At 36.2% G+C, this 18,726-nt stretch overlaps 1 protein-coding gene across 7 annotated transcripts in view; it reads right to left on the bottom strand.

The window, feature by feature from the left end:
• PLEKHH2 (pleckstrin homology, MyTH4 and FERM domain containing H2) overlaps nt 1-18,726 on the bottom strand; it is an 88,504-nt gene that overhangs the window by 44,384 nt on the left and 25,394 nt on the right. For 6 of the 7 annotated variants that reach the window (XR_006734685.1, XR_006734686.1, XM_045549491.1 and 3 more), the window contains exons 7-15: nt 18,033-18,218; nt 14,630-15,591; nt 11,788-11,863; nt 10,328-10,422; nt 9,586-9,730; nt 7,216-7,352; nt 7,008-7,118; nt 6,764-6,850; nt 5,244-5,402 (exon numbers count right to left, since the gene is read on the bottom strand). Coding sequence is in view for 5 of the 7 variants with exons in the window: in XM_045549491.1 (XP_045405447.1) it covers nt 5,244-5,402; nt 6,764-6,850; nt 7,008-7,118; nt 7,216-7,352; nt 9,586-9,730; nt 10,328-10,422; nt 11,788-11,863; nt 14,630-15,591; nt 18,033-18,218 (1,958 nt within the window). In the remaining 2 variants the exon portion in view is untranslated. The remainder of the gene's footprint in view (nt 1-5,243; nt 5,403-6,763; nt 6,851-7,007; nt 7,119-7,215; nt 7,353-9,585; nt 9,731-10,327; nt 10,423-11,787; nt 11,864-14,629; nt 15,592-18,032; nt 18,219-18,726) is intronic. The other variant, XM_045549492.1, reaches the window with a different exon arrangement.

Below are 18,726 nucleotides of genomic sequence, written 5' to 3'. Positions count from 1 at the left end.
GGCAATCTCAAATCTCAAGGCTTTGGTGAACTAATTTAAAGAATATTTTTTTAACTTGCATCCATAACAAAGGTGCCGTTATATATTAGTTCTGTTTGAAAGTTTGAACACAAACAGTGTATCGTATCCCAAATGGCCTTTGTCATCACACAAGCCATAAGCTCCCATGGTCCTCTTTTCACCCTATATTCCCATCCCTATGGCCGTCTCCACCACAAATCCTGCCACCAGCTTGCTGACTCCAATATCTAGGTGAAATTCTCGTGATAAAAATAGCTAGAATTTTTTTATGTGTTTATGATGTGCCAGGCACAGTTCTAACACATATTACATGTTTAAATAATTCATTTAACCCTCCCATCACCTTGTGAGGTTGACACTATTATTATATTATCTCTGTTTTACAGAAGAGGGCACTAAGGCACAGAGCCTGTGAGTAACTTCTTCAAGGTCACACAAGTGGTAAGTGGCAGAGCCAGGACTTGTGCCCAGGCAGTCTGGCTCCTGACACTTGCCCTTACCTCTTGGTCACACTGTCTCCACACCCTTGCTCTCTCCATTTCCAATAACCTTCGCTATGCCTCCATTTTTGCCATCCATCTTCTTGGCCATACACTAGTTCTTTTTTCTTCACTGGGAACAGCTTCATTTCTGCAATTTATATTCTACTCTCTGATCACAACCTCTTCTCAGCTTCCTCTCTCTCTTACTCACCCCACTCCTATTCTGTGACCTTGTTTATAACTTTAAGTCCCCCGATCTTCCATTTTATTCCAGTTTATCAGTTCCCTCCTGGCCCCTCATCCTTCTCCACCAACCTGAGATTCCATGTTTGATCACAAAACAACTCTTGCCCCAAGGCCCATGATTATGTTATATTCCTATTCTTCTAACAAATTCACTCAACAAAAACTTCATCTCCATTTGCTTTTAAATAATCCAGTGGAGAATGTGGGAAGAGAGAGAAAGTTATGGGGGGGGTGGTGTATGAAATAGTATTAGCTATAGTTAATAACTGTTGAAACTGATAATGAATATATGAGGGTCATTTTATTATTCCCTCTACTTTCACGTAAGTTTGAAATGCTCATAATAAAATATAGATTTTAAATCATCATTTTGATAAGAGATGTGATAAAGTTAGTAAAATGTTAATTGTAGAAACTAGGTGGTAGGAATATGGGTGTTACTGTAAAATTCTTCTGCCTTTTTTGTATATTTCAAAATTTATATAATAAAATGTTAGAAAATATTACTATCCTCACATCACTGCAATGTAAATTCTCTGCTTCTATTTCTGGGCATCTGAAGATGTTAGAGAAAAAGAACCAATATGAACTTAAATCATTAAAGTTAGGTGGGTCCTCAGTAACACTTATCAATCCTTCTATTTGTCCTTGGATACATCCTACCTTCCTGAATGATTATTCTCAATCCTTTTCCCCACTCTCAGTAAATAACCTCATCTTATGGAGTAATGTTCATCAGAAAAACTGAGGCCCATTAGATGTGATATCACTCAATGTCCCACAGAGTTAAATATTCATCTATATGCTTTCTCACCTTTCTTCCGGTCCAACCCTTCCCTGCCTGCCCACCCACTTACCTGGACTTTGTTCCTAATCACCCACTTCTCCTCTCTCCTGGCTTTTCCCCCTAACTTTGTAAACTCAAGGAACATGTCTTTCCCATCCTCAGAACAAATGCCTGTCCTAGCCTCATGTTCCCTCCGGCTCGATTCTTTTTAATGTGCTGGAAGGTATGGATAGTCCTCCAAACTCAAATGCTGCACCTACTCATCTCCCACTCACCCTTCAGTCAACTGCAATGTGCCTTCTTCCCTGAGCACTCTGCCACACATGACACTGTAGATTGTTCCCTCCAGGTCACACGTTCCACTCCCTGGCCTCCACGATGTTACTCTCAGGGTCTCTGCATACAGCCCCTTTCTGTGCCCTTACATTTCTAAGTGTTCTCTTAACAGTCTCCTGCTCTTCCCACCCTACACATTTTCCTGGGTGATTTTTCTCACTTTCATGGTTTCAACTGCCACATATATGCTTACGATTCCTCAAATCCTTCTCTACAACCCAGCCCTCTCCTCTGATGTGGACTGGTGGTCTCCAGCCTGCTGGATTTCTTAACTAAGATGTCCTCACAAGCTCTAAAAATTGACATATTCCAGAATAACCTTTTAATCCTCCTAAAACTGCTCCTCTTTCCTGAGCTCTCTCTTGTCTGCCACCATCTTCCAAAGTCCATAACAAAACAATAGCTCTTTACAATCAGGGCCTCCAGCTTTTTCTCCAAAGAACTTGTTTCTAGCGTAGGTGGCACTATTCAAGATTCTATGCCCTCATTCATGCTGTCTCCTAGCCTGGGGTACCTTCCCTGACCATTCCCATTTGGTATAACTAACTCCTGCTCCTTCTTGAAGATTCAGCAGAGGTAAATCTTCTCTGAAAAGTCGTTCTTAATCCCATAACCTAAATTGTTTCACTGTGACCTTATGATACATCTCAATAATGGCACTTTACACTTATCATGTAAATAAGCTTATGTCCCTCTCTTTCCCAGTAGATTGTGAGGTTCTCTGAGGAATGGGACAGTGAACTATCTATCTTAATACCCTCCAGCACATTGTGTTGCATGTGGTAAACTGAACAAAAAAATTTTGGTTTTTTAAAGACATGAATTTGTATACAGAAAATGCTCTTCCTAAGCATTAAAATCAAAATTGCAAGAGTTTATATGCAGGATCAAATTAGTCAAGTTCTTAATATCTAAGTATGTTATTCTGTACTTAATAATAACAATGTGACAACCTGAAAAAACTTCCTCCCCTCCAAAGTTTTCAAATGCTATTCTACAACATCTCAAATTGCAGCCTCGGAACAAGTCACTCAGAATAACTGAGAGAAGTTTTTCTTTTATAAGGCTCTGAGGATGAAAATATGGGGGTGGACAAGTTTTCACAAATGATAGGAAAGAAATTTAATAAACATCCTATCTACAAACCCTAATGGTTTAGTCATCTGAGAATCACATCAACTCATACTGATTTAAAATGCAATTGCGAAATGGGAAGCAGAGAATCACAGAAATGTAATATGAGCAGAAACAGACAATATCATTCTGATAAAGTAAAAACAAGCAAACAAACCAACCAACCCTCCTAATTGTGGGAGAAGTAATAAACTCTTAGTCATGGGATCATATTATACTCCCAGGGTTTGATATATATTGTCCTCAAGACCAGAGGAAAGCTCACTAATATGAATTATTGTAAAAAATGTGATTTAAAGTAGCACTGCATTACTGGAGAAAAATACATTTGCACAATAGCAGGGATTTATTTCCCATCAGTAACTGAGAAAATACTTTCACAGTAATGTAATATTTTAGAAAGAACATAGTATACATCTCTTTGTTGAATGCAATGGTGAATTCTTTCTTACCTTTACTATACTTGGTCAGTCTGTAAAGATTACTAAATAGCACCCAACTATATTCCCACATTATTATTAAGGATAAATTACAAGGTAGCATAGATCCTCTACATCTAAATTTTTCACCACCTACATAACAGAGCACATGAGTGATGAGTGATTATGTGTATGTAAATATCTTATTGTATTTTTCTAAAAGTGACCAACAAGACTTTTTAATATTTTAAAATAATATTAAGTATAGGTCAATATTTATTTGTTCTAAAAAAGTTAGAAAACAGAATTAGGCAAAAATAAAATAAAATCACATAAAGATAACCAATACACTTTGGTGTATTTCCCATTCAGACATTTTTCTACGAATATGTATAACAAATATGGGATAATAATGTAATACTGAAAAGTGTTCTTATCACCAAACAATACATCGTAACACATTTCTATAGTATTAAATATTCTTTTACAACATTTAATAGGCTGCATAATGAAGCATTATATTATGTATAAGCAGTTATTAAAGCTATACCTGACCCTATATATAAGTTGATCTTAATTTTTCTTTATTATAAACCATGCTGTACAAGCAATATTCCCGAGGTAATGAAAATGTTCTTATAGCTGGGAATGTGGGAATAGAGTGAAAGTAAATATTTTTAAAACTCATCAGACTATACACTTAAGATTTGTGCAATTCAGAGTATGTTAATTATACCCCATTTTAAAAATAGGGAAAAAAACATGCTGTGGTGGACATCCTTATACTTAAATTGTTTGCAAATTAAGACCATTTCCTAAGGATACAGTTCTTGAACTGAGACTGCTAGATGAAAGGATATGCATATATATTTTTAAAATATGTGATATTCATTTGTATATTCAAAAATATTTACTGAGTTAACACTTTGGCCAAGACATTGCCAAATTGCCTTTCAGAGTAATACTCTCACTAGCAGATTTCCTAATCTGTGGCAATACTAGGTTTCAAAATTTTTAAAAATGTCCTTCCTTTCACATTTTTTAAAAAAATTTTTTTATTTTTTGAGACAGTCTTGCTCTGTGGCCCCGGGTAGAGTGTAGTGGCATTATTATAACTCACTGCAACTTCAAACTCCTGGGCTCAAGCAATCCTCCTACCTTAGTTAGCCTCCCAAATAGCTGGGACTACAGGCATGCACCACGAGGCCAGGCTAATTCTTCTATTTTTATCATAGTAGAGACAGGGATTTGGTCTTGCTCAGGCTGGTCTCAGAACTCCTGAGCTCAAGCAATCCTCTTGCTTCGGCCTCCCAGAGTGCTAGGATTACAGGCATGAGCTACCACACCCGGCCTCTTTCATCTGATTTTTAAAAACACATACATTATTTGAATTTATACTTTAAAAAAATTATTAGTGATCATAAAATGTTTTTCCATATGCTTATTGATCACTTGTATTTTTTCTCATCTCTACTACCTCTATTTCTTTCCCATTGAGTTCTTTATTCCATTTCCCCCCACTGGTATTCATCCTTTACTTACTGATTAGAAAAAGCTTGTTAAATATTAAGGATATTGACTGGTTTTCAGATGTTTCAAATACCTTTTGAAAGTTTTTCATCCTTCTTCTCAATCTGCTTATAGAATTTTTGATAGAGCATTTACATTTTTATCTTTATGGTTCTTGTCTTAGGCATTATATTGAAAACAACCTTCCCCACCCCAAGATAATATAAATATTCTCTGACACCCACTTTTCATAATGGGGGCTAATCTGCATAGTTACCTGGGACATTGCTATGCACCTGAGGTTCCTACCTTAGTGAGCAATCCTTTCACAGTTGGTTTGCCCTCAGGCTGCAGGAAAAGTGGGTTGGCAGCTTGTACTCGAAGAACATTCTGTAACACTTTAATCCACTCTTCCAATATATTGGGAGAATCTGCAGTCAGATAGTATGTGTGTTTTTCAGTGGTCAACTAAAATGGGATGAAAAAGGCATAGGAGAGGAAACTGTAAAGATTTGGGACTATTAGCATTTCCTTGTCCATTCTTCAAACATCACTACTTAACATGGAAACAAACATGCTAAACCTTGAGTCCTAGGTTCTATAATAAATGAATGACTCCATATAATTCAGAATATTTTAACCACTTTGTGAAATTATAATAATTACATTTTTGTTGAGATAATTTTTTAACTTCAGTTTACTTTAAAACATTTCATAATATTAAACTTTGGGGTCATGATTTTATATCTTGTTTAATTGTCATATTTTCCTTTTCTCCCTTAAATGTGCTACAGGCTTCCTGACTGTTGATATGAGTAACATAATGGTAGACTATAATAAAATAACACATTTTTTAGCAATTAAAGGGTTTTTTATATAACTGAAAAAATTGACTATAAATAAAATGAGAAGACTTTGCATATAAGAAGAGAAATTCTTGGAATTAATATGTGATCAGGTATTATGAACTCATAATTTTCCAGTCTCAAATTAATCACACTGCTAATTTTCTAGAGATTTTAGAAGCTTACAAATGATTCTTAACTGCCATACTCCAAGACAAAGCCTTCCCTGATTCTCCTTTCTGAATTTTAGAGTTTTCAGGTATAATCCACTAGAAACATTAATAATGTACCTTTCTAGCAAATGTTCTCTTCCACCCTCCAAAGAAGCAATGCAAGAAAATAATGGTTATTGAAAGCATTTCAGAAATAAAGTATCTGAATTTAAATTACATATACTAGACTGTCTCAGCAGCCCACATTTTAAATGTAACAGGTTTTGGGAAAAACTGGCCTATGTGTGGGTAAAATGGGCAGCAGGACCTCTATGGTGTGAGTTGGAAGGACAGCCCCTCTGCTCACCAATATCTTTCCCACTTCGGTGTGATGGCATCTAAAGTTCATAGAAAAACTGTCATTTTCCAATTCTGTATTACAATAAAATACAAACACTTCTGAATTTAATAGTACATTATACAACTAACATCTTATTGGGAATTCATTTATCAGATAACCCTTCCCTAAAATAGCTTAACAGTTTGAGAGCTGAAAACACCTAGGAGCTTAAATATGGGGAAAGAAGAATATAAAGGAAGAAAGATAAAGAATGTGTAGTGGGAGCTGTCCAACACAAACAGATTATCTTACAGATTCATTACAGGTAATATTACAGATTAACTAAAAAATCTGGGAGTTTCACATACTTTTGAGGTATCAAACTGACCCCAAAATGAATAAAGGAATATTGAATTACCCAATGTCCTTTCCATTAGCTTGGATAATTAAGAATTGAGTTTTGCATGATACAAAAAAAAAAAAATTAAGTACCTGAACTGTTTGTTTGTTATCTCCTCTTAAAATACTGCAGGATGTACTAAGTTCAATATGGCCCTGGGGTTTTCTAATTACATCACTCTGTATGAAAGGAAGAAAACCAAATGTAAAGTGATTAATTTTAATAGTAATAATAATGGTTTGTATTATTAGTTACATTACAGGGAAGAAAATCAATCAGAAGTTTGATTTATAGTTTGAGGAATTCACTTCTAAATAGCAAGCACTTTCCACTCACCGGAGATTTGTAGTAAAGCAATTCACCACCTTTCAGAACAAACCACCTCCGCTTCCACGTCTTGACTTTACCACTCATTTTTAATAAATAGCCAGATTTTTCCAGTGGTTCCTAATTTTTAAAAGATTTAAAAACATTTTTTAAGTTTCCTTTTGGAGGCTCAAACTAACTGATTCCTTAATTTTTAAATATTTGATTCAGTGTTTACATTTTTCCCGTTATCACTAGAAGATGAACAAGTTTTAGGGAGCTTCTGCTCTGGCTGTGAGTACTCTGTGTCTGTGGAGTAAGCATCAGGAGGAATAGCATAATCACTTTCAGAAGCCACAGAGGAGAGAGACACACCTAAAAGACACAAAGAAATAAATCCAGTCAATATTTAACACTGCGGTGGTCCAAATGCCAGGTCTGAGCTCTCCCATGGAATGCAACTATTCCTAAATGATAAGCCTCCCTACACTAGATATATTCTCATTCGTTTGGCCATGAAGGGTAGGGACTGTCATGCAAATCTCCAAGGAGGTCAAAGGAACATGAATAATATTTTGGTATGATTACAACCACAGCTATTTTTACATATATAAAATACATACAATAGTCTACTAATGCGTATTTTGTTAAGAATTAAAAATATATGTATGTCCATATTGACATGTAGAAAAATACATGTTAAACCTTAATTTATCAAGAGTTTCACAATCATATTTTACACCACTTAATATCTGTAATCACTTTTAAAGTAAGTTTACATTTTTAAAAAACACAATTTCAGTAGCACTTTTCATGTAATTCTAATAAACTACTAAATGCTTTACAGCTTTAAAAAATCTTTCATAAAAGATAAGCAATGAGATTTAAAGATACAAACAGACTATTTCATTTGCCAGCAGCTATAAAGTAAAATTCAATGGAACATTTTCATACTAATTCACTCGACTTTATAGAAAATTACCTGTGAGTTGCAAGCCTCATATGAAGGGTCACTACAATTGGTGATGTAGAATATATTAAATAAAATCAAGGACTTAGGTCATTATTTATTACAATATCCAGATATTTTTAAAGTGTTTATTGACATTTAAGGGACACATTAATACAATGTCACTCTTATGACACTATTTATTTGACTGAGACAAGTATTAATAACAGTTGTGATATCTTTGTCATAGAATAACAAAAATTTAGACATACAAAGGACCTCAGAGATTGTCCTAGCTAATGCCCTAATTCTCTAAGGAGACTAAGGCCCAGAGATTAAGGAATTTGTCCAAAGTCACATAGTTAGGAAGGGGCAATATTAGAGTATAAATCTCAGGCTCCCAGTCCCAGGGCCAGTGTGCCAGGCACTCTCTGAGGTGCTGGGGATAAAACACCAACAAAACAGAAAAATTTTGGCCCTTATAGAACATAGATTCTAGTGGAGGGAGATCAAGGACAAATAGGCAGTAAGTGGTATGGAAAAATAAAACATAATGCACATTAAAGGGAATAAAATGAGCCAGCCATAGAAGAAGGACAAAGGACTGCAATTTCAATGTGTGGCCATGGTGGATCTCACTGAGAAAGCATCGTTTGAGCAATGTACTGAAGGAGGTGAGGAAGTCATCTATATAGACATCTGGGAAAAGAATACCAGGTGGAGGAAACACCAGTGCAAAAGGTCCTGAAATAAAAGCATGCCTCACATGTTCAAGGACAGCAGGAGGCCCAGTGAGGCCAGAGCTGAGTAAGGATGGAAAAAGGAGAAGATAAGGTCAAAGATGTAAAAGAATTATGTAATACAGCCATCATGAGGAGCCATTGTAGTCTTTTGAGCAAAAGTGTGCCATAACCACCTGATTCTGGCTGTAGCGGGGTGGGGGTGGGGAGGGCAAAGTAAGAGTAAGAAGACCAGTGGAAGCCCAAAATGTTAACCCAATAAAAGCTGAGCAGCTCCAGTTGAAGCTGAGGGGTTTGGAAGTACCCAGAGGTTCCATGGAACACAGTCTGGAGACCAACAGAGATGCCATGTTGCATTAAAGGCTTTTATAAAATACAGATGTCAGTGGCATTAGATCTCTCTGTAACCTCTACTTATATACAAAATTTCTTCAAAGTCCACTAAAAATCATAGACACATCCAAGGTGAAGTTTCGGTTGGTTTCCACTTTATTATTAGATTAAACAACAACTTTTTCTTTACATTTTCTGCCACTTAGCAGTATGACAAATTGAGCTGAAATAAGTCTATCTCACAAATTATCCAAAATGCTACATGATAACTATAAAAGAGAAACCTCATTTTGGCCAATTATCTCACTTTATTCCAACAATAAAGTAATGTCTCTTGTACAGACAAGACAAGGCTAAAAACAAACCAAAAAAAAAAAAAGACTATAAAATTTGTCTGGAATCACAGAGAGTTAAGAAGAGAATTAGAACTAGAACATAAATGTCTCAGTCCTAGGCTAACACTCTTTTCACTATGTTCTAAAGCAAGTTCTTTGATTTAAAAAAAAATCCTCTTACAGGGATAAAATTCCCAATAAATGTTTTGAATAATATGGAGTTGCCTTGTATGCCTTCGATTTTCCCTCACCTCGTTTCATGGCTCTAGGGCTGCCTGGCCCACTCCTACTGCGCGTGTCTGACTCTGATGTCCGGGAGCTGGATCTGGAGCTGTCTTCGTCCTCTGACCCCGAGGAGTCATCCAGGAAAGGGCTGTTACTTATTTGGGTTGCTTTCTAAAGAAAAGCGGAACAGCCTCCCTGTATCCATCTCTAAAATTACCTCTCTCTTTAGATACAGAATGTTTTACAGGAAGAAGTCATAGAATATGATTTTTTAATAGGAATTCAAGAATATATTTTGCCGTTGTCAAAGTCATGTTGTTAAACCCCAAATTCTAATTAGCAAGGCTTTTATCAATTGTAAAAGATTCCTAAAAACATAAGGTTGTCGATACCTGATGATCCTTATTTAGGTACTTCAAGCAAGGAAGGGGTACCCTGGCTCTGATGCACAGATCTTTCTAAACTAGCAGTTTTCATTACATCATTAATAATATGTTTTCTTTAAACACTTAACAGCCATGGGTAGTCAGGGGAATCACATGGAACACAACAAAAGTAGACTCAGACCTCTAATACTGATAAGAATAAATATCATCTCTAGACCTTTCCATTTCTTCTTTTTTATAACATATTAATACGAACATCTAAAACTCTATAAAAGGAGAGTCTGTGTAAAATGTTAAGAATGGAATCTGGAGCTTGAATAAACAGTTTTCTTGATCCATCATGAAGAGAACCATATGCTTAACAGTAACAATAATGAGTTACCCCCTTCAAGGTTGTATACACTGGGGTGGTCATATTCTTGTATATCAGAGATGTATAAAGTCCCGATGTGGTATATGAAAGCATTGCAACAGAATCTGAAACAGAAAACAACATTTTTTAAAAATAAAACCTTCTAACTATTAATAGCATATTGGTCTATTTCTTATGAATTAATATAATTTCCAGTTAAAGAGATATTGGATGAACACATGTGATTACTAATTACTAATTATATAGTCTACGTTATGAATTATGGCATTTACAGATTTATACACTTTTTTACATGGTTTATTATTTCCTGATGTGTTCTAGTGCCCCAGCTAGATTGTAGGCTCTTTGAGAGCAAGAACCACAGCTTTTATTTCTTTGGCATCTCCATACACACTTATCTCAGGCTGGACAGAACTAAGTATAATCAACTGCTTACTGACTGATTCAGTGAGTAGTACGGAATGAAGATGATCTCTGACTATTCATAGCCCTATTACTGACATGGTATTAAAACATAATCATTCTTAAGCTTTTATTCAGATGAATCTGATGTTGAAAGATTAGAATATAATTTCCTGAATGGTAAGAACAGAAGATCACTGAAAAGGAACAGAACATTAATGGTTACCTCTAAGATATGAATCAGTGGTGGGATAGAGAGGGGCTGGTAGAAAGAATCACAGGAAAATTTCTCTTTTTACTCCATACAGCTCTCTGTTGTTTGGTTTTATTTTTTGTAATGGGAATGCATTGTTTCTTTAAGAGTTTCTTGGAAGGAAGGAAGGAAGGAAGGAAGGAAGGAAGGAAGGAAGGAAGGAAGGAAGGAAGGAAGGAAGGAAGGAATGTGTTTTAAACCCTGGGACAAAAGAACATAGAGATCAATATTTTTTACAATTTTAAACAGCTGAAATGCCACAGTTTCTCTGCTTTAGTTTCTTTCAGGTAAAAATCATACCTCAGAGTTGAAGATATTTGTGTCTCTATACTGAGTAAAATGAATATCAATTTTAAAATATAAATCAGCAACTTTACAAATAATTTTTTGAAAGTTTACATAATGCTATATATTCCAATGACTTTAGATATTTAGGAGGTTCTTGGCTAGTGAAACAGTAATACAAAATCATTGACTTTTTAAAATATTTTTTTATTGTGGTAAATAACACATAACATAAAATTTACCACCTTGTCCATTTTTAAGTGTACAGTTCAGTAGTGATAAGTGTACTCACATCATTGTAAAAGAAACCTCTAGAACTTTTCCATTTTGCAAATCTCTCCCCATCCCCTGGCAACTACCATTCTATTATACTTTCTGTTCCTATCAATTTGACTACTTTAGATGCCTCATTTAAGTGGAATCATAGAGTATTTGTCTTTTTGTGATTGTACTATGTTTTCCTATTATACTATCACTTAGCATAATGTCCTGAAGGTTCATCCACGTTGTAGCATGCAAAAGCACTTACTTTTATTCACTTTCTCCACATTGAAGGCCTCAGACATTCGAATGCCTGATTTGGCTACAGCATAAATTCTGCTTTCCTAATGTAAAGAGAGATTTGAACAGGGTATTTAAAGCAAAGAAATGATTACTTTCAATACACATGTTTTTCATTTAATATTCACCAGAGTACAGCATTATAAAACACTATCAGTGCCAACTAAAATATGCCATTGTGAATAATACTGCAGAGATTTCTTCCATCCATTAGTCATTCCATTGTTTATCTTTGTTCCCAAATTTTTGGTTGGCATTTTAAATTCTTTTGAAGACAGGGAAAAAGTAAGAAAAAGCTTATTCACAATCACTGACTACATGTAAACACTACCTTCAATATTCTTACCATTATAGATTATGGTTAAAGGAAAAAAAAATAAAAACCTTGAATGACTGTAGGATGAAGCCAGAAACCATTCACAATCATTGACTACACATAAACACCACCTTTAACATTCTACCAATCTGGAACATGGTTTAAAAAAAATAAGGAAAAATCTGAAGTCAGAAACCATACAGTAGCATTAAATGCTATCACTTTCTTATTTCAATGTACTTTTCAATCAGGCAGAAGAAATAGCTAAGGTCAAACAATAAATGCATGTAAGAATTGCAATGGAATTTGTATTATCTTGTTCCAAAAGTAGGTTACTTTGTTTTCTCTTTTTCTCTGACAGAGACCTCCAAAATAGATACTGGAAAAGCTTTCAGCCCTACCCCATGAGGAAAGGGAATCCAGGTGGCTCTTAATTCATAGATCCCCAGGTCTTTAACTTTGTAGTGGGTCTAACCTGGGCATAGTTGACTGGATCAGGACATAGTGGGCAAATAGGGCTGTCCTCTTTAGGCTAGTCAGCACTCTGATACGGAACTGGCATGAGATCTCTACTAGGGACACTCTAGATTGAAGAGTGGCTGACTGAATGAATCAGATGCAGTTTCTTTGAGTGTGTGGTTGGGAGATAGATACACAAACACAAACCAGCAGAGTGGGCAGAATAGAAGGACATATAAAAATAAGGAAGTAAGCAGATGTGAGACAGTTAGAAGCCATGAGAGAGTCAGGGAGAGAGTTAGTAGGAGAAGAAAGAGAATCACCATAGGCCTGAGAGGACAAGCTGAGCCACTGGAGTAGGGGCAATGGGTGTCATCTGTTTCTAAGAAGCTGCCTATCAGAGGTGCTGCTGAATCATCACATGTTGTCCTACTACAGCAACTATTATATTTTGAATGATATTCCAGTTCAATAAGGACATATTATGCCTTAAAATAAACTCTTAAAAATCCTTAAAATACTCGTATTAATTGAGGTAACTAGAACACATCTCTTTTCCTTGAAACCTGAAAGTACCTAGCAAACACAGAAATAAAACTTCAAATTTGGCCAGTCTGCTGAAAGGCTTTTTCAGGAATAGTTTCATTAGAGGAGGAGAAGAGAGAAAGGCAAAAAAGTAGTGAAATCGTTTGCCAAATAAAATGAACTTGAAAGCCTAACTTAAATCTCTGAAAATCTCAATATAATAAAAGACGCAAAATTTCGACTTCTTACTGCCTAAAGGATAAAATAATTGGAATTCCAGAGATTCACGTGCCATTAATTTCCACTTTTTTGTGCCATCCAGAATTTAGTAATAAACTACAGACAATTTCATGTGGATATTGAAATGAAATGTCCTCTTGAAAGCAAATAAGTGCAGATACATCTTAAGGTCTGAATTTATACAAGGAAAACACGGCTGCTCTAATTTGCTTAAAATTACATCAGTCTTGAAATAAAAAAATAATAATAAAAGAACATGACTCCAAAAACCAAAAAATCCTGCAACCCCCCAATGTTTACCTGGAGGCAAAGGTTAAATTATAGCAATATGTGAAGAAAAACTTAAGTCTATAAGAACTGATCATTTTGCCTTGTTTCAAATATAGGAAGAATTTTTTTAAATCTAGCAATATGGATATTCTTAAGAAGAATCACACAATTGATAGGTTAATTATCATATTAATGGTCAATGTTTCAAGAGAAGAAGATTCAATCTATTCTAGATCTGTAGAAGGATGCTTTGGTTAAAGCAAGGGATATATAAGCTCATGAAGAAAATTAAATTTCTCTTAAAGCCAATAGAGTAAATGACTATGTTCAAAAACTGATGACTAAGAATAGTTAATTGTCTTGGTTCAGAAATGACCCAAAAGTATCAGTTAGGGGAAACTCTTCTTCCCTACCCCCCAATGTTTCCTTCCATGTGGAGGGAGCTCCAGTAAACGAACACTCCTCATCTCTCTCCACCCATCCACTTTCTCCCTTCCAGGAGGAGGAGTGGCATAATGTCATTGGTAAGCTTAGAGGGAGAAACTAGCACATAGAGCCTGCACCTTCCTCTCTCCTTTCTCTCGAGAAGTAGCTACCTGCAGGAAACAAGAGTCTGTTTTGTTTCTCGAGGTTTTAAGTTTTAGAGGGCCACGGCCGCACTGGAGGAAGCTGTGGTGGTCCAGTGTGGCCTGGGACTGGGTGAATAAATCTAGCTAATTCCGAAGTTCAGTACCAGAAAGCTCGTTAGCCCACCAATTCTCTAAAATCAGTTTTATCAGTAAATAAGGTAATATTTTAATCTCCCATCTGTCTTATCGTTGTCTTATTTCTCAACTGATTCAGAACTCAGTGGGGGAAGAGAAGAGGAAATTATATTCTGAAAACTGGAAAATGTCCGAACAAAGCTGGATTTGAATAGGATCAGGAAAAGAAGTAAAACCTGAAAATGAGTGTTGAGGAAAAACTACTGTGTCTGTGTTGTACACAGCAATATAATTACCCAAGAAGGAAAACGGTGCAGGGGAGGAGTTGGAGGTTTGCTACATGCTGCCTTCTTTGCCGAGTCACAGATTTCCTGCTCATCTGAACATGGAGATTCCAGGGAGTCATAAGAAAATAATCCATCATCACAACTCGTGTCCATATTCTCTAAAATTTCTGTATTGTCACCATCAACTAGATCAAGATCTGTTTCCTGAGGTCTCAGTGGTCGTATCATGCTTATAGCATTTCTGTTTGTACCAAACATCCTGTCGGAACTTAACTGTGGCTGGCTTAAGTGCCTTTTGGCTAGTGCTACACTTATACTGAAAACATTAGGAATCCTTAACTTTGGGGGTGGCAGGTTTGATGAAGGCACTAATTGTGTTCCTTTTCCAGGGAGTGAGTTAGGATGTTTTGGAGTTAAAGCTGGGGTCAAAATAGGGCTTGGGGTGTTGGCCTCACTTGATGAAGATGAATAATCCAGTCTCTGAGACTGAAATTTTTTATTCAGTTCATCTGAGGAACTATCTTGTTCCTTTTTACTTGACTCAGAATTTCCCTTTCCAAGAAGACTATTCTGAGCTTTCCATTGTGCCTCCTGTTGCCAAGAATATAGCTTCTTGTGTTCTGGTCTCTTTATGCCAAAAGTCTCTTCTTCAAATATAGAACTGCTGTCATCAGATGCTGTCAGATACATTTCGCTCCCCATCCTGCTGCACTGGACTCCTTCCTCTGAGGTGTGACTGGAAAGGGTGGACGTGCACCTGGACTTGGATCTTCCTTTGCTCCCATCTTCCTCATCAGAACTCCAGTCACTCACTGGAGCCCTGGAATTCTGGGATATGCCACCCTCTGTTCCAAAGCTTGTTCTTGTATTCCGATTCTGCTCTGAGCCACAAGGAGTTTGATGCGATGTTCTCTGGCTTCTGTTGTTTTCTAGAACTTGGTTATCAACAGACTTTTCTGGAATTTCCATTTCTAGAAAAGAATAGATCATATCAGCATGTTGCCTTTAATAATCTTTCTGTACATTTAGCTTTCTGGAACTACACTGCTGAAACTGGCAATTTCATATGAATAAAAGTAATTTACATTATTCTTTGTTAGCTTTATGTCCTTTTTAAACAAAAGTTTGAAAACTATAAGCTTTATGTAAAACACAGAGTCCTAACACTTCAATATAATAGTTTCAAGATGAAATTTTTCTTTTTTCAAAGAAACATACTGGGAAAAAACCTGAAAACAGTCTATAGAGAGAAAATAAGAGAAACAAAATGTGAAACAGGGCAATCTGACTACCAAAGAAAACAGCCACCAAAAAAATGAACACCATTAATTCTATTTTAGAAGCAAAGAAAATGACAGCCTTCTTTCAACTAAATTTCAAAATTATCATAAAGGAAATTTAAACATCATAAATACAAAGCTCTAGAGTAAGAAACAAACTTTGCACTCAAGCGTCAATACATGAAATATGCAAAATCATGAAGAAAACATAAACAGGCAAAAGCTTTCCTTGTTCTACTTTTGGTTTCATCATAACTACAAAGTATGTTTTTAGAATAACAATCTTTAAAAATGTTTTTAGGTATGGCTTATTTTTATTTATAACATAATAGAATAAACCAGTGGTTTCATAAATAATGAATTAAAACTTTAGACTGAAGAGTAGAAGAGAAACTTTGAAAACACGAAAAACATACATAGCACCTTCATAATTAAGGAACTAGAGGCTGAACAAATAAACTCTAAAATTTGGTATCAGGTACTTTGTTAAATTTGCAACTGAGCAAGAGCTTTAGTGCAGGCAACCTCAGCTGTACGTAACTGACTGTTGGAAAGGGGGAAGGAAATTAAAATGGCTTCTCAAAAAAGAAAAGAAAATGCAAGTAATGCATTGAAAGCAAGGAGCAAAGGAGCCTTCTGACTGGAAAAACATTATGCAGTTCTCATAATTTCATACCCAAGCATAGAGACTAGAGAGAGATAACTTTTAGGGTTATAATTTTTCTCCTTTGGAGGAAGGAAGCTGGAACTGAAAATAGAGAAGCAGCCTCTCTAAAGTTCTTGGGAAAAGTCAACAACAGAGATTCACTAGAGACAGCAAAGCCAGCAGCTGCAAAGCAAAGCAAAAGTTAGAGGTGCTTTAAGACTAAAAGGAGAAATATGCACACAGAACCAGGGTTTAAATATCTAGGTAAACATTTTCCCTTTGAAGCACTAAAGGGAAAGTCAAAGCAGTCACTAAATTATCCTCTAGGGTTCTTTTCTTTGTAAGTTTGCTATGTCATATTTAATTTCCTGTTTAATATTAGGTAATTTTTATATTTTAAATAAATAATAGGAAATTCATAGTTCTAATCTGAAACTCAGCTAGAACAAATACAGGACCTTGTAGATAGGAATATAAACTTGTAACTTTTATTTATTTATTTGTTTATTTTTAAGAGATGGGGTCTTGCCATGTTGCCCAGGCTGGCTTCAAGCTCCTGAGCTCAAGCAATCCTCCCGCCTCAGCTATAGGCATGGGCCACTGCACCTCGATTTAATTTTAAATATCACTTCCACCTACTGCAGGAAAAGTATTAAGAAGAGAAATCAGCAGGGCACGGTGGCTCACACCTATAATTCCAGCATTTTGGGAGGCCATGGTGGGAGGATTGCTTGAGGCCAGGAGTTCGAGACCAGCCTGGGCAACAGAGTGAGACCCCTGCTCTACAAAAAATACAAAAATTAGCCTCATGTGGTGGTGCGAGCCTGTAGTCCCAGCTACTTGGGAGGCTGAGGCAGGAGGATCACTCCAGCCCAGGAATTTAAGGTTGCAGTGAGCTATGATTGCAGCACTGCACTTCAGCTTGGGGAGCAGAACAAGACCCTATCTCTCAAAAAATAAATAAATAATTAAAAAAAATTTTTTGAGATGGGGTCTCACTTTATCACCTGGGCTAGAGTGCAGTGGTACCATCATAGCTCACTGCAACCTCAAATTCCTGGGCTCCAGAGATCCTCCTGCTTCAGCCTCCCAAGTAGCTGGGACTACAGGCTCTCACCACCACATGAGGCTAATTTTTGTATTTTTTGTAGAGCAGGGGTCTCAAACTCCTGGCCTCAAGCTATCCTCCCACCTAGGACTCCAAAAGTGCTAGGATTACAGGCGTGAGCCACTGCACCCAGCCTAAAACTTTAAAATAAATAAATACAAAGGGAAAATCAGTTTCTCCTACACATCACTGGCAAAGACTCTCAGAAAACACAAAATAATTAGATACACAAAGTTAAACTCTGTGTTGCTCTTTAGAAATACTCTCATAAAACACCAAGTTGTAAGGAAAAAAATATGCTATATTTGGATTAATCTTAGCAAATGATTTGTCCTTTCAAAAACAAGGCCAAAGTAAATTCCTATAGTCCATAAATACCTTCTATGCCTTTTCCTTCAGTGAACTCAGGTTCTTTAGATGAAATTTTGCGCATTTCCTCAGCTTTTACTACTTTAGGAGGACTCCTTGCTCGAGATAAAAAGCATCCAAAGGTCAAACTGCTCAGGCGCTGGCCTTCTGAAAGCTTTAGTGTAGAGACAATGGACGTTTTCTTTCCTTGAACTTCTGCAAGGTTGTTAATCAAAATTAAGATTTGAATATTTTTGTAGCAGTTTATTAAACACAGAACCAAGCATATTAAAAACTTAGACAAATCACTCTTTATAACAGAAAAAAACCTGAAGTTCATCTTTATTTACATATAATAAATAACACTGAACCTTCAATGATGAGTATCACATGCCTATATTTAAAATCTGGGCCAGCCCAGTGGCTCATGCCTGTAATCTCAGCACTTTTTGGGAGGTCACGACAAGAGGATTGCTTGAGGCCAGGAGTTCAAGACCAACATGGGCAACATAGTGAGATCCCCATCTCTATAAAGAATTTAAAAATTAGCTAGGTGTGGTGGCGAACACCTGTAGTCCCACCCACTTGGGAGGCTAAGGCAGGAGGATCCCTTGAGCCCACGAGTTAAGGGCTTCATTGAGCTGTGAGTGCACTTTGTTCAGCTTAAGCAACAAAGCAGAGATCTTGTCTCAAAAATAAATAAATAAAAATAAATAAAATTGGT

The sequence above is a fragment of the Lemur catta genome, chromosome 4 (genome assembly GCF_020740605.2).
Source record: "Lemur catta isolate mLemCat1 chromosome 4, mLemCat1.pri, whole genome shotgun sequence".
Classification (NCBI taxonomy): domain Eukaryota; kingdom Metazoa; phylum Chordata; class Mammalia; order Primates; family Lemuridae; genus Lemur; species Lemur catta.
This window is presented reverse-complemented; position numbering and strand designations above follow the sequence as displayed.